General features: G+C 40.8%; 2 protein-coding genes, 1 long non-coding RNA gene and 1 other non-coding gene across 5 annotated transcripts; 2 read left to right on the top strand and 2 right to left on the bottom strand.

Annotated features, from left to right (window-relative positions):
* The first annotated feature begins 137 nt into the window (after positions 1-137).
* LOC141814571 (U6 spliceosomal RNA) lies at positions 138-240 on the top strand. Its single transcript, XR_012600493.1, has one exon. It is a non-coding gene; the product is annotated as a U6 spliceosomal RNA (small nuclear RNA).
* LOC141830188 (uncharacterized) lies at positions 141-1053 on the top strand. Of its 2 annotated transcripts, none has more exons than XR_012601933.1 (2): positions 141-228; positions 970-1053. It is a non-coding gene; the product is annotated as an uncharacterized LOC141830188 (long non-coding RNA). The 2 variants fall into 2 exon arrangements; XR_012601931.1 differs by having other exon boundaries at positions 141-394.
* A 1524-nt stretch (positions 1054-2577) lies between these two features.
* On the bottom strand, positions 2578-16270 carry LOC141830177 (ubiquitin-conjugating enzyme E2 2-like). Its single transcript, XM_074717668.1, has 6 exons — positions 16121-16270; positions 15380-15513; positions 15272-15297; positions 12791-12880; positions 10624-10712; positions 2578-3046 (listed from the first exon to the last, which is right to left on the bottom strand). The coding sequence occupies exons 2-6, from the start codon at positions 15502-15504 to the stop codon at positions 2918-2920; spliced, it is 459 nt and encodes a 152-aa protein (XP_074573769.1). The 5' UTR covers positions 15505-15513; positions 16121-16270; the 3' UTR covers positions 2578-2917.
* LOC141813446 (uncharacterized) lies at positions 8182-9921 on the bottom strand. Its single transcript, XM_074701416.1, has one exon. The coding sequence runs from the start codon at positions 9689-9691 to the stop codon at positions 8432-8434; it is 1260 nt and encodes a 419-aa protein (XP_074557517.1). The 5' UTR covers positions 9692-9921; the 3' UTR covers positions 8182-8431.
* Positions 16271-16359: the final 89 nt, after the last annotated feature.

Here is a 16359-nt window from a genome sequence, read left to right as displayed (position 1 = left end):
GATTAGATGCCTATTCTCTGCACGTTTCATTGATCTGCGTGGCAGAGGTTCGATTCGGACAGGTGCAGTTTAGTCCCACATGCAAAGTTTCGAAATAGCTTAACCTAGGTTTATACTTTTGTCGATCGCGTAGAGTTGTCTCTTCGGAGACATCCGATAAAATTGGAACGATACAGAGAAGATTAGCATGGCCCCTGCGCAAGGATGACACGCATAAATCGAGAAATGGTCCAAATTTTTTTTCCTAACCTGCAATTGCCGATTTCTACTCTCGCAAGGCTCCTTTTCTTCTTCATGCTTCTGTCTTATGATTTTTTTTTCTTCTCTGTACTGTTTTTCCTCCATGTTTGGCTTTTTACCACCGAATCCAACCTTTAACTATAATTTCCAGAAGGTGTTTTTCCCCTCTTTCTTCGATGTTTTGTTGTTTCTATTTAGATTTCATCATCTTTCTTTTTGTGTTCAAAACCCTACCTTGTGTGTTCTTTTCATGATTGTTGTGCTTTCTGATTCTTATTCTTGGCTCCTTTTCTTGATTTCGTTTTACAGTAGCAAAGTCTAATTGGAATTGGAAGCAGTAGATTAAGAATTATATCTTTTTTGCAAAGAAAATCTGGAGTATGAAATAGTTCGAGAAGAATTTTCTGTTGGCGCACATGGTTTCTGTTTGAGTTGCAATTCCTTTTAGATGCTTGGGATGACCGTGGGAATGGGACAACTGTGAAATACACAACTTCTGCCTCAATTAAGTAGAACACTATTGAAGTATCTTGAACAGTTCTGAAACAAAATTATCTACTGGCACATGGTTGTTATTATATAATGTCACCAATGACTGATAAATAGCTAAAAACATGTGAAACATGAAGTATATTCATATTTTATTTGCTTCCAAATAAAATTTCTAGTAGATTATGTTGTATCTATCAAATGAGCCGAATTATTAAGTTCTTGTTTTTCTTATGACAGATTGTTAAAGCTGGTGATCATTTGTAGTTCATTTGAAATAGAAGCTGCAAACACAGGATGGACCATTCAGATTTGGAAACTCATTGCATCTCTTCCAAGGGCTCATTAAAAGGTGAATTTTAATTGGGAATGAATATTTGGTTTCAGGACTGTTGGGCTTGACCATTATGTGTATGAGTCATGCTAGGAGAATTGTTTCATTTAGTTCATGCCTTTTGTATTCAGACACTACCAAGTAATGAAATAAGAAAAAGATGTTTCCATGTGAATCTACTTATTACCATTTCATCCAATATTAACATTGATTGCTCATCTACTTCATTTTTGTGCACTTTTGATGTTGAAGATTGTTTAATCCCATCAAAGCTTACCGACCGCCGCTAATACTGGATTCTTCCATTGAGCTACAATCAGTAATTTATCTTTATCATTTCCCCATTATTCGCAACTGAAGTTATCTTGGTTAGCAATCTCGAATCCGGTTTTATGGAGTTTTCTCATATTTGATTTTATGATCTATAGCTGTAGCATCACTCTAGCAGAGATTGAATGTTAATGATGTTCATATGTGTCTGTCTAGAAACTTGGAACAAACTAGGACTTAAGTATCTGTTAGTAGCTTCAATAAATCCCAATAACACATGCAAAGGCAGCCATTATGAAAGCACCAAGATCAGTTTTGGTTTATCGGAATACTGATTTGAAGATTTCTTGTTTAGTCAATGTGCATGTTCAATGTTGCGTCTACTAGTTTATGAACAAACATCTATTCAACTAGGACTGTAGGGGTTCTGGAACAGGTTTGAAGTCCATTGTTGTTCTAAAAAGGAAAGGAAAGCTCTATTTAACTGCTCTAAACTTTACCTTTCATGCACGCACGCTCTGACCAATTTGTTATGTCCATAGTTTCAAAAATTGGACGAGAAAGTTTAACCGAAAAGCTCCAGGTGACTAGTTCATTAAAATTCTTTGAAATATTTGATACTTATGAAAGTGTGAATTTTACTTATGATATTCTTTGGCTCGGCCAATTGAACCATCAAATCAGCAGATCCTTGATCCAATCTCCAAACTAATGCTTTCTCTAGAGGAATTAATGTGTATGATTTGATATTGAAACTAGGAATGGTTGATTGAATATCATCAAGGATGAACTTATCTATCCCTTAGTTTAGTAACTACTTAAAAGCTCTACTTTTCTAGTTTCTACTAGATGTAATTTATTAAATGATTGCTTCATGCTACATGAATGCTAATAATATCAACTAGCTTTTTGTGTGAAATTCACCAAATAGCACCTGGAGTGTGTGTGATCATTTGAAGACTTGCTTGTAGGAATAAACAAGGGTAGAGGGCATTGCATCCTACTATAACTATGCAGTTAAAGATGATTAACAAACATGCGATCCTAGGTAATTAGGAAGTTAGATTTGTTGTGCTAAAACGTAAAGTGAATTTAGAGAGCACCTTGTATGTTGAAGTTGTTTAATCTCATCAAGTCTTACCACCTCTAGATTAATTTTGCCACCTGTAGATTTTTGTAGAGATTTAAGAGAAATATAATTAGATTCCATGTGCAAAGTGAATTTAGAGGGCATGGGCTTCTTTGCAGAACTCTTAGAATAACTTAAACTAATATTGAAAAAAAGAAAAGTTCAATAGGTATACCTATCGTTCTATAGTTCCATTCAAAACAATCCAGTTAATAAATTTATATGTTTTTTTTATTCAAAACACCTAAGATAACAATAGGTACTGAATTCTTCACTTTAGCATGCAATTACATTTACTGGCCGCAAATGCGCGCATTTAAACGATAAGCAAACCCTAACCAGAACAAACGTCAAGCTTGACAGTTGCAAGCGAGGGAATAAGATTTACACATTTTTGTCTGCGTCCAAGTTAAACAAGCATTATTCATCACGATAGCAACATAACTTTAGGATGATCAATCTGCTGTCCAACTCTGTTCGACGATCTCGCGCACTTTTCTGTTGTATTCCCGCTTGTTCTCGCTGAACATTCGTGCAGCTTCAGAATTCGCAGGTGAATTGGGATTTGGATCACAGAGCAGAGACTGCAGCAGCAATCAGTCACTCTGAGTAGAAATTCTGTAACTTAACAGAATAAATTTTACAATTCCTAAATCATTCAATAACTTTGAAAAACCTACTATGTATGAAAGTTATTACCATGACTCCCTGATCTTGGTGGTTTAAATCCCCCATGGTATTCCAAAATATTCATTCTACCAAGTGCAGGTTGATAGTAAGGGAGTAAGGTAGTTTAACCAATTTGTATAAGCTCTACATCTTGATCTATATCAACTCATCCAACTATCCTTGGGTACTATTCCAACTTCAAACTGAAGGATTCATGAAAATTTTAGTGGTATAATTTCCTGATGCAAACTGCTGACATACAACTCAACCAGAGTTACTCCAGATTTTATTTTCCAATCATATCCTATATTTTAATAGAATCTGCTCCTGGAACTAGTGTCGGAAGTCTTGAAGTAGAAAAGAGTTGGGCATATCTGCCGGTAATTTGGCATTTAGATAATCATTCAGGTTAAATTGCAGTTGTTACGGGTGTTATCCTACCCGAGTCCTCCTTATCACCCGAGTCAAATCATCCAGGTCCTGCTCTCTCATAGCCTTACCACTCACATGCAGATGGGACATGCAATCTAATAATTATATCTTTTCTGACATTCTTATTACTGCCGACGGGACATATTCAGCCTTACCACCCACATGCAGATGAGACATGCAATCTAATAATTATATCTTTTCTGACATTCTTATTACTGCCGACGGGACATATTCATTAATTAAGATGGGACAGGACCATCACCCCTCCATGATATATACGACCACTCCACACTCCGCGCAGGTATGCGAGATTCGCCTCACACCTCTCATTTTATTATTCTACTTCTTGCCCAGCTTTCTCCGCCACCGTCTAACTTGAGCGTCGGAGTGGTCGCGCCAGGGCACCCCTGGCCTTCCCTCTCACACTCTCTTCATGTCTACAGGTCCCCTCCTTTGGTGTCGAAGGCTGGTCGTCGGTGATTTGTCCGGAAGCGGATTTCAACCGGAACATATTTTGGCGCCGTCTGTGGGAAACTACAACGTCCGGATTTGAGACGTGCCATGGACGATCTCATCAACCTCGCCCTCACCATGACGCAGGAAGATTTTGACAAGGCAGTGGCCGTCGCCGTCCTAGCAGTCTCTAGACAACAACAGCAAGCGCCGACCGCTCCTTCACGACTTCCCTCCTCCTCTGCGGAAGCTCCACCGGCACCGATACGCAGGCTGTTCGAACCTGCGGAGCCCAACTTGCCCATACTTTCCAGGCCTCAGGTCCATCAGGCCCCGGCCCACCAGGCTCAGGCACAGGTCCGGCCCTACATCAACGCTACACATCTCAAACCGATGCAGAGGGCAAGGACTTAACCAGGCTATGGAACGATATACGGGGTCCGACCTTACCGCATTTAACGGTTAAGAACACTAAGTGTCATGGTATGTACTTAGTCCTACACTTGAATAACAATGATACTTCCGCTAGCGCCCTTTCTCGCATCAAGGTGCCATTCTCCAACCTCTCCCGACTCGGACATAGTCGGGGTCGAGCTATCTCCACCGACATAATTAGGTCTCGGACCTACTCCATCGACACCCGTCTCGGGGTTCAACCTCCCCCGACTCGGACATAGTCGGGGTCGAGCTCCTCCACCGACATAATTAGGGACCTCTCCATCGACACCCGTCTCGGGGTTCAACCTCTCTCGACTCGGACATAGTCGGGGTCGAGCTATCTCCACCGACATAATTAGGTCTCGGACCTATATCGACACCCGTCTCGGGACTCAACCTCCCCCGACTCGGACATAGTCGGGGTCGAGTATCTCCACCGACATAATTTAGGTCTCGGACCTACTCCATCGACAAACACCCTCTTCAGGGCCCAACCTCTCCCGACTCGGACATAGCCTCAGTCAGTCGGATGAGCTAAACACTCTACTTAGTCAGTCGGCCATTCTACTCAGTTAGCTCGGCCATTCTGCTCAGTCATTCGGCCAGTCGGCCACTCTGCTCAGTCATTCGGCCATTTGCTTAGTCATTCGGCCACTCTGCACAGTCATTCGGCCATTCTGCTCAGTCATTCGGCCGCTCTACGCAGTCAGTCGGCCATTCTGCTCAGTTATTCGGCCAGTCGGCCAGTCTGCTTAGCCATTCGGCCACTTTGCTCGTCATTCGGCCACTCTGCGCAGTCATTCGGCCACTCCGCTTAGTCATTCGGCCACTCTGTACAGTTAGTCGGCCACTCTGCTCAGTCAGTCGGCCATTCTGGCTCAGTCAATCAGTCACTCTGCCACTCAGTCAGTTGGCCACTCTGCGCAGTCATTCACCTGTCCACTCTGCTCAGTCAGCTGACCACTCTGCTCAGTCACTCATCCAAGTCTCAGCCACTCATCCAAGTCTCTCAGCCACTCATCCAGTCTACTCAGTCTCTCATCCCAGTCATTCAGCCATCCATCTAAGTATTTCGATCATCTCATCCCGTACCGGCATCTCATCCGGCATCTCACCTCAGTACTTCAATATATACTCTCTTTATGACTGATGAATAGGCTTCTTCCCGAGTCCTCCCTATACTCTTCGGTCTTGGACCATCTCCATCGGCAATTATCCTCTTCAGGGTTTAGTCTCTCCCGACTCGGCATATTTCGGGCTGTCACTGCCTCTATCCTCTCGGACTCCAGGAAACTCGGGATCCAGAGGGAGCAACCGCTGTGACACTTATGGCTAATGGCTAAAGCTTAAGTACGGCCGACTCGGCCGACTCCTCTACAGCTCTGAACCACTCCCTCTCACTCTCTATGACCTTTGCTTGACCCTTGGTCGACTCCTCTTATACCTCTTCGCCCGACTTTCTTCTAAATCTTGTAACAGACCTCTCTCTCTCACCTCCGATCGATTCTTTGCGATATACAGTTGCTTGGAGCCCGACACGGGGTCATTAACTTGTATGTTTTGATAAGGCAAGCAACATAAAGCAAGCCACGTGCCTAACATGCAAAGGCAAAGCCACAACACAAAGTAAGCAAACGTGCTCAGTATGCAACACCGGGCAAGCAACATACTCAATATTATAGCTTTCCTTCTTAATTTTACTGCCGAGACACGCCAGCTTCCCGAGTCCGCCATGCGAAGTGCGTGCACCACTCTTCTCGCTGCCTATCGTCATGCTCAGCCACGCATCACTTTCTCAAGTCCTTTGCAACTACCCGCTGCATTCATGCTCGAGTTCGTCGCTACCGACTCCTCACAGCCATAAGGCATGTGTCCGACTCCACCATTGTGCTCCACTCCCGACTCTGCACCCGGCATGCCCTGCTGCCGGGTCGACAGTCGCCCTGCCCTTGCCATCCTGCGTGGTCGATTGCGCAAGTTAAACTAAAACGCTGAGCACTCGGCACTTGTAAGCAAGAGCTCAGAGTCGACAACAACATGAGCTCGGAGTCGGCAACAACATGTTCTGCCATTTGCCTACGATTTTAGAGCCGGTCCTACACACACATTGGTTGTGTGATGGGATCTACTTTTGCCACTGTAGCACTCAAATGCAGCGGCTCAAGCTCCCAGATCTTTTCATCAAATCAAGTCTCCAATTCTCTGTTCGAGAATTTTTTCAACCCTTATACAAGCATATATTCAAGCTAGAGCTAGATTCCTTTCTTTCTCATTAAGCAGTCTCACCTACTGTCTACCACCGACTTGCACTGCCAACTTCCCGTCGGTATCCTACCAAGCTCCCAAGCTCCACCACACGCATCCACCGATGCGCGAGCAAGCAAGCTTGGTCGCCGCACACGGCAGCCGCTGAGCCCACGGATGGACTCGGCCGCCCACGAGCAGGCATGCCGAGCTCTCTAGATCCTTCATTGTCGCCGCCTCAGGCGCCGTTCTCCTTGCTGCCCTGCCCTCCTTCGCCTTCCAACCTCCCCTCGCCTGCGCAGATCCGTAAGGGCCTTCTCTCCCGTTGACCGTAACGGTCGCCACGCTGCCTCTAGCCCCTCTATTCTGCCCCACCTCCTCGACTCGAACTCCGAGGTCGTAGCTGCCTTTCGGTCTCTCCTGTTTGCCAAACTCGTAGCTGGGCTCGACTCCGCTGCCCTTGCTATCTCCGCCGGCTCATCGCCGCCCAATCGGACGACACGGGATGGAAATTCCAGGCCGCGCAGATTCTTAGTCAGATGCGCGAAGTCGAGCAGTCCCACCGCCCTCTCTCCTTTGTAACTTTCCTCAAGACCGTTGTCCTCACGGACCAGCATGAATGGGCCGAGTCAGAGACTCGGTTCAGCTCAATCCTCAACCAGTCAACTACGACTTGGTCTACAGAGTCGGATAAAAAGTACTCGACATATCAAGTATACGAAAGAGTTGGAATCGGCCAAATCGGAGTCCGTTATCGCTCTGACCGAACTCTCAATCGGCATCCAACGCAAGGCAAGCAACGTACTTTCATGCAACATACGCACAAAGGCAAGCAGCGTACCCACATGCAACGCAAGCACCGACTAACTCGCCATCACCGATTCATTGCTCTCTTCATGTCTACATGTCCCCTCCTTTGGTGTCGAAGGTTGGTCGTCGGTGATTTGTCCGGAAGCGGATTTCAACCGGAACAGCAGTGTTTGCTTAATTATTCTACATGTGCTAGAGGATAAAAACACTAAGAAAATACTTCAGAGAGCACATCCAAAAATGCATTCTTTGTCAATCGGCAACACTAAAAGCGAGAACGCATGTGAAACATCTGATATAGCCTCGCATAAAAAACAAGTATTAGATCAGAAAATTTAAATAAAACTTTTAAATGCAATTAACTCATGTCAGGTGGAATATAAATATCAGATTAAATATTTTAGATAATATATGGTAACCATGGTTTAGTCTCTTATCGTGCAACTTGCTTAGTGATCAATGAGGGTATATCTCAACCATAATCCATTCTGTCAAAGATAAGGAATTGCTATTTCGGTTAAAATAAGATCAAAAGGACTAACATGCTGGTCACACTGGGTCCAGTTTGCAGATTCTATGACTATATTTGCTAACCAGTTGGCTCTGATAATCGTTTAGGTGTGTTGTTGAGACAAATTATAATCATGGGTCGTCAAACTTTTGCACATGGAGATCCCAATGGTCCATTTTCATCGTAGGTGTGTTGTTGAGACAAATCACAAATTGCCTCAGATATCAAACATAACTTGGTTACAATACTTCTCCAGATTTGACAGAAATTCTTCAAAAATTGCTTCCTCAAAGAAAGGAAGCTCATAGTCCTTGCTATAGCCATTGCTTGTGCAAGCCCTGGCTAATTCAGCTATACAGTTGGCCAGTCTGTTTCAGAGCTGTCATTTTCCTGAACTTCCTCCAGCTCTGGTTCAGCTTTGATCTTCAGCTGGCTCTTGTTCTAAGACTGAGTTTGGTGAAGTGGGGTAGTCCGTTTCCAGGTTTGTTAACCCCAAAAAGTAAGAACTCAGCTCTTCCTCTTCCTCATCTTCCTCATACCATTCTGCAGGTTCATCAGGAAAACCATAGGCAATGTTAGGAGGTGTAGGAAGGTCATCCAAGTCAAATTCCGGGTCACTATCCCAAGGGGTAGCATCCCATATGCTTGGATAAGCGAATTCGGCGAAGCAGACCGCCGCAAATTCCTCTTCTTGAGCTTGTTCAGATGTATCTTCAATGTCAAGCTCATTAACTCTTCGAGGCCTGGGATTTCCTGTGGATTGATATCCCGTGAAGGCCAAAGCAATAGATCCGTCCAGCAAATTTGTTGTTCTTACTGCTTGTGGATTTCGGATCTGAGAAACAGCAGGTGGTTGCAAGATCCACCTCATTCCTTGCAATTCTTGGGTTGTTCTGGGTGTGGCTGGCACAACATGAATTCCGGTGCTTGCCAGGTAATCAGCTACGTTCTGAACATTGTAACGAAAACCAGCATGACTAGTATTCGTCAGTCTTCCAATCAACCCACGTGTGATCAGTAGGTTGCTTTCCGCGGAGTTCCATTCTTCGTAGCCATGAGTCTGGATAGCCAACTCAATATGGTGGAAGAAGTCCTCCACGCTGATCAGGATGTTTGGTGCAATATACACCAATTGAGTTCCTCCAGAAAGATCAACCTCCATAGTTCCGATGATCGAACGATCATCCCTCCATCTTGTATCGCGAAGAACCACCAAAGCATTGGTGCCAGCGTTCCTGCGATGAAGTGCATGTATACGAATCATAACTAATCCCAGGTGGATTAGTTGCATACCTTCTCGTCTCAACACCGAGTAGCTTTCTTGATTGATAAGTGGCAGGTTTTGTTGTCCACCTGTCACCAGAATTCTTGTCTCCGAGTAATGCTGGTAGACTCGATGTCGGGGTTCTGACCAGTTTGCACTGTAGAGCGTCTCAGCAGGTACCAGTGACGCTCGTCTCCTTTGTGAAAGCTCCAATTCAGCTTCTGGATTAAGCTGACTTTCCAGGGTTCTGGGACCATTTCTTGCTCCAGGTAGTCTTCGTTGTGCTTCATATCGGAGTCTAGCCATTCTCCGATAGTCTCGAATTTGGTCTTCTTGGGATGAAGTCGAGGGTTGTGAGACTTCCGTTGATGTGTGCTCCGTAATAGTGGGTTGAGCACGAGTTGCCATCCTCAAGATTTCTCCTTGAGTTTTTCTTTTTCTTCTTTGAGAATCTTTAAAGGATCTTTGTACACAAAGAAGGGCTCTTGCTTCTTAGGCGTTGCCTTGATAGCTCCAAGAGACAATCCTTCTAATTGTTTGGCTAGCTCAGCAACCTGCGTAGCAGGTGTCAGAAACAACAGGCTTCTTTAAAAGCAAATCAAGCTTATGATTTATAGTCAGCAATAGCTCGATTATGGTGTTGTTCTGCCTGTTTATATCTTTGTTTGTAGCGTTAGCTACTACTGCAAAGCCAATTGCTGGGGCGCTAAGCTTCTGAGTTACTTGAAGAGCTTTCTCGTAATCTTCAGATGCTGCCGATGGTGGTGATGCTCCAGGAGGTGGGATGGTACTCATGAAACTTGCCTCCTTACTTCATGCATCACTCCTTCGATCCTCTTTACTTGTGATCGAAGTTCTTCAATTAGAACCACCGCTTGCTCTTCAATCAGCTTCGGTTGCTTGGTGATTTCAAGCACCAAGGTCTTGACGTCCGCAGATGTCAAGGGTTTGTTGAGTAGCAGCTCCTTCTATAATTCCAAAGATGATATCTGAGGCAGAGGTCTTCATCTAATGACGGCGACAACTCCCTGTAATTCAAGAGATTTTCAAACTTCAGTCATGTTTCCTTAGCCTTCTTTCTCAGCTAGTTCTACGGGCAAGTATTGTAACCAAGTTATGTTTGAATGGAGCTCTAATTGCCTTGTTGTTCTGTGTAAATCTCAAACTAATCATAACCCATGCACCTAGTGGATTAGCGTGATGGGTTCTTTTAGAGTTCCTGTTAATCCCTCCTAGATTCACATCATTTTTCAATATATATTTAATCCATGAAAATTGCTAAAGAAAGTTGGAAATTATTACAGAAGTAGGACAAATAAGGAAAGAAAGCATTAGTATACCTGAATGGAAGTAAGAATAGCAGCTACGTCATATATTGGACTCCACTGGTTCTGCAAAATATCCAAGCATACGCTTCCATCCACGTAAACTAATCATTTAAGAAGCATTAGCATAACAAAATGATAAAACCAAATGTACTTCAAAAATTATGTCCTATAACATTTGAGGTAGGTAGTTCATTAATTGTTTTATAAAGACAAAAAAAAAAAAAAACCAAATGATACAGTATGAATACAATAAAACATAAACTGCAACAGATAACAGTGGTGTCAACAATTTGTGCTGGAGCCGAGCACAGCAAGGACCCAGTTGGCTAGTTTAGTTCTTGTGTAAGGCCAGCTATGGCAAGCTGCATCATTGGCTATTGGTAATTGACGCATGCCTATGTTAGCCTACACCCACAGGCTAAAAATTATTTTTAAAAATAAAAAATAATATCAAAAGAAGCAAATTATAAAAACAGTAACAAAAATAAAAGTCAGAAAATATGTTTAGAAAGAAAATAAAAATAGTTTTTTAATTTTAGGGAAATTTTATAGAGTTTTTAAAAGAGTTTAAGGTCAATAAGGTAATTTTAATTAAAGTTGATCTAAATACCCACAACCAAATCATTTTTGTAAATTAAGGGGCTTTTGGTCTGTTTCTTATTTTTATTAGAAATACTTCTAAGTAGGCACAGATCCCATTTAGTGCACGGTCTGAGCCCCTACTGCTTAGCCTGCCCCGTTGTCCAAGCCAAGCTTGGCACGGCTTAGATTTTAACAGTCATGTCCAGAATGACCCAAAGGGTCAAGGGCACCCTAGCTCGTTTGCAAAGTCACTATAGTAACTAGCTTCTTTACTAAAATGTTTAGGTAAAAAAACTTTAGAATATAATAGAACTTATAGAGAAATATCTCAAATAGTTGGAAAAACAATACAATGATTGAGACAAACACAACAACGATATGAAAAGATAGATCAAATGATAATACATAATACAACAAATTGGCACTATTGTACCATGCTTCTAGGAGTTGTATTACCAACTCCCCGGGGCAAGATATGTCATGGTTTAACCAGGTAGTCCAATTCTTAGATATGTCATGGTTGAACTCTCTTAAATGCTATGACAATATCAATTAATTGAAAAATATCATGATATTCTAGGACATTCAATGATGATTATATTAATTTATAGGGATAAGTATGTTAAGATGGATGTAGGAACATACCAGGATGAATAAGATAAGAAATGAGAATATTAAATGAGGTAAACCTATGACAATATCAATTTGGAAAAATATCATGATATTCTAGGATTTCAATGATGATTATATTAATTTATAGGGATAAGTATGTTAAGATTGTGCCAACCAGGATGAATAAGATAAGAAATGAGAATATTAAAGAGAAATCGAAGTTAAGAGGAAAAATTCTAAGAGACACATGTAAGATGATATGAATATGTATTTGGCGACTAATAAATATCTCAATTAGGCTATATGAAATCATAATGAATACGCACATTTATCGAGGAAGAGGAAAATCAAAGAAGACTTGATTAATAATGATAAAATAAATAAAATTTATTTAAATATAATTGAGGATATAGTAGGAAATTGAGTCCAATGACATAGAAGAATAAAGGTTTGATTGTTGTTATCGTAGCATACAATGGGTGAATTTGAAACCTAAACCAACATCAATTCTTCTCAAACAACTAGATGATCATTAGCATCTTGGACTTTGACAATTTCTATGCAAAGCAAGTGTATAGAACAATTAGGTGCCACACCTAAATTTAGGTATGCCCAAATAAATAGCCTTTGCAAATAGTATATATCTATAATCACGAACTCAACCTCAAACTGATGATGCCAAAAAAATTTACAACAATAAGGTGATAATCACGAACTCAACCTCAAACTGATGATGCCAAAAAAATTTACAACAATAAGGTTATTTAACATCCTGAACTTTGAAGATCTATGTTGTAAAGGATAATGAATAGTTAATGATGATCACTACAGGGAAAATTGCATCATGCTGCACAGACATCAAATAGCAATATCTGCGGTCTGAAAAAATTTATTTGTGAGGTGCATGTAGTCTTAAAAAAAATTATTTTACAGTCGACCCACCAAGAAGCTTTTCAAGAAAATGGGAATGAGCAACTTCACTTACTGTTGGGATGAAACATCCTAGAGACAAAGCGTACGGTGGGTGGCTTGTTTGGATAGTCCTCAGTAAACTGTAGTGTCAGTTTAAACGTGCCTGACCAAAGCAGATATTTCTACTTAAGAAGAGAGGCATGAAACTAATGGCAATCGCAAAAAAGACAGCAACGCTTCATGAATGGAATAAAAAGAAATTGGCAATGTTATTTTAACATGACAAATAAATATTCAAAACAGGAATAGGTTCCTCATTATTACCACAAGACCCGCCAGCACTACATGTTGGAAAGTATATTTGACTAATTATTGAGTTATTTGTTGAGGATAATTATTAAGTTAACTATTGAGAAAAAAGTAATCAATTACTTTTCTTTAAACTCCCACTGTTATTTATCATTTACATGAGGACAATTATTTAGCATGGTTCTCATTCTATAAGATTTTTGTATTTTTCTTTGGTCATATACAATCGTATAATTAACATGTAGTTACTTATGGTGGTACTTGTTAGTTATTTGCTTGTTGATGTAGCATAACCAGAATATCATATCATCATGGCTACTCCTTGTGATGTTGCATTCAACTTCATCATCTTTGTTTGTGATATTTGACTTATTACTACAATAAAGCATAGTATTGGCAAGACAAGTCAATATGAAGAGTGAGTTACGCTAAGTGAATAAAGGCTTCCAGGCACCACCTATATTTACAAACTTGTTTTGCTCGTGTGTTGAGTCACAAGTTATACTGATGAAACAAGTGCTAGTGTGATATTGGATGCACCATAGTCAGGTAGGTACAGTCATACTCCTGCTGAGAGAATATTAGGTTCCACCCTCGACCATGTATGAGAGTGCATGGAAAATCCAATGGTCAACATCCATGATCTATTTTGTGGCATAGTAGACAGAAGTACATTAAACACAACCCTTCTTGTATAAATGCATGACGACATGAGAGTTGGATTTCAATGTTGGCTAGCAGATGATTTTGGCAATTGTCAGTTATAGGTGGCAGTGCTCAAATATCTAAAAGAAATTAATGATTTTTGTTGCCATATTAGAGATACATAATCTGTAGCTGTTAACCACTTGGCCCATTCTAATGTGTCGTTCTTCGGTTGTTAGGAACTTTGGGATTATATATAAAATAGATGATGCATGTGGTGCATTAGTCTAGGCTGAAGTATGCAAGCAATATAGCAACAATACCCCTACTAGTGACACCAGCTTCAATCTTAGATGACTATTATCTGAACGAAATGAGCATTCCATCATCCTTGGAATTGATTTCAGTAACTATAGTGCATGACATCCTTATCAAACACTAGTAATTTGTGTGGCATCTAGAAGATCATCATCATGTCATATATGTCCTAACTATTTGGGGCTGGTCACCCGACGAACCTTGAAATTTGGACACACAATAATATCATCATTTAACTTCTAGTCACAAATATACTATATCTGCATTTTTTTATGTGGAATTTTCCTTCCCTGTACACATCTTGTACAACTTCCACGCACAGATAGACTGATAGAATGTCTTAAATGACATATCCAGATAAATGATCAGCAAAGAATCATTGCTCATCGGATTATCATTCATCCCTGTACAGAAGATTGGTATTACATCAATATTTTAGTTTTGCAATTGAAGAAATTGCAACAGAAGTTGACGGGTCATTCCTTACATGGATTTGTTGTGTTAAGTTGGAAGCATTCTGTTGTGATTTTATCATTGATTATATGTCTTTTTATGTTTTTGTTTATTGAGCAAAGCAATGTTAACATCCCACATCTTTAATATCATAAGCAATGTGCGGGGATACGTGCGAATCATAAGCAAAGCTATGTTGAAGTCCAATATCTTAGACATATTAAGTGATGAGGTAGGTTTAAAACATTAATGTATGCGTGTGTCTTGAGCACAGAAATGTCAAATGTTGAAGTCGAATATCTTTAACATAGCAAGCAGTAGGGTAGGGCAGGTTCAGAAAAATTAGTGTATGTGTGTTTCTGCATCTAGCGCATCTTGAGCAAAGCTATGTTGAAGTCCAATATCTTCGTAGCAGTTCAAGAAGCATAGTTAATAATGAAGCAGGTTTGGAACCTTAGAGCTTGGCATCATATGCTAAGATCTTTACCACTCAGGCATAAGGCTTGAAATATACATGGGGAAGGTGAAAATTGATCTTAAGACCTTGTTACTGAGAATAATTAACTTCAAGTTCTTTAGGTAAGAATAGGTCCTGTTTGTTTACCATATAAATCCAGAATGGATTATAATATTTATAAAACAATGATAAGTAAAATATTGGCATATTTTAATGTATACCATGACACAAGACATAGATGTCGTTACTTTATATTATACTTCAAGTTGAATGAAACAAACTTCAGGCCTTAATGCTTACTTGAAAACAAGATTAAATAATGCAAAAGCAAGATACAAAATCAACGTGATCCAACTGTGCACTATCAGTTACCTCCATCCCATGGTGTATCATCTGGGCTGCAGTTAATAATACCAAAGTATCAGTAATCCACCACATGAAACTAATGATGACACAACAAGTAGTTCCTTCCAAGCATACCCAAAAATAACAGCATTCCAAAGCATAATGTTGTTTTCATGGGGAGCGCCACTGATACCGGCTGGAGGATCCTGTTGCAGCCTCTTGAAGTCCCTCATAAGCCTCTTCCTTGCAGGAGTCGACATCCTTGCTGCCTAGAAGGTTGAAGCTTTGACGTCACAATCAAAGAATTGGATGTAAATCAGGGAAAGCCTATAATTTCCTTTATGCTAAATGTTAAAGCTGAGATATATGATTAGAGGGTTCTAAGAAATCTTCGCTCTAAATCTTAATGCAAAAAAGGAAAAAGGGTATCATGCATAACCACTTGTGCAATATGTTCATTTTTCCTTTATATATATGCCTACTATTTGTCCACAAAATCAAAAACATAAGTCTTAGTTTTAACAGCATTGGTAATATTAACATTGTCATTCTTTTGGCGTTTAAGGAAAAAAGATGAGAGTTAGAATACACTGCACCGTAGCCTCATGGAATCCCAGTTGCAGATAAATTTCCTCTAGGCAACAAATTCATCGATCTAAATCAATCAAATCTTGACAGTGCAGACGACTAATCCCAACCATGGCACAACCCAACAAATCTATTTGGTTTCAAGAAAACCTAACCATCAAAATTTATCAATCGAAAATTTTCCTCCACGATCAACTACACGGTTAAATTGTTTACCACCAGAAATTGGGTAAGCCCAACGAAATTGAACATAAATCATACAACATAACATTGAAATACATGCTCTACCTGCAACGCCTCGAGCTCAAACGGCTATGTATTCTCGCAGGTCGTTTCAGGGCGACGAATCAACTCCTCCTCCTCTTCCCGACGGCAGTTACGACTGCACTACGAGAGCGACTGTTGGGGCAGTGCCGAGGGAGGGAGGAGAGGAGGAGGAGGGAGGAGAGAGGAAAGAGAGGCGAATCGAAGGAAATCTCGAGAGAAGATTTAAGTTAATTTTTCCATTGCTAGCTGAAGCTATTATA

Source organism: Curcuma longa, chromosome 1, assembly GCF_044706935.1.
Source record: "Curcuma longa cultivar G26 ecotype Majalengka, Jawa Barat chromosome 1, ITB_CL_G26_1.1, whole genome shotgun sequence".
Classification (NCBI taxonomy): domain Eukaryota; kingdom Viridiplantae; phylum Streptophyta; class Magnoliopsida; order Zingiberales; family Zingiberaceae; genus Curcuma; species Curcuma longa.
The sequence above is the reverse complement of the archived record's forward strand: the minus strand, read 5'-3'. Positions and strand labels throughout refer to the sequence as shown.

Excerpts from the sequence above, each read along its gene's own strand:
- LOC141830177 (XM_074717668.1), bottom strand. The coding sequence starts at position 15,504 with ATGTCGACTCCTGCAAGGAAGAGGCTTATGAGGGACTTCAAGAGGCTG. Across the intron at positions 15,298-15,379 it reads TGGAATGCTGTTATTTTTGG|CCCAGATGATACACCATGGG; the intron begins GTATGCTTGGAA and ends TATTAACTGCAG. Across the intron at positions 10,713-12,790 it reads TAGGATGTTTCATCCCAACA|TTTACGTGGATGGAAGCGTA; the intron begins GTAAGTGAAGTT and ends TTAAATGATTAG.
- LOC141813446 (XM_074701416.1), bottom strand. The coding sequence starts at position 9,691 with ATGGCAACTCGTGCTCAACCCACTATTACGGAGCACACATCAACGGAA.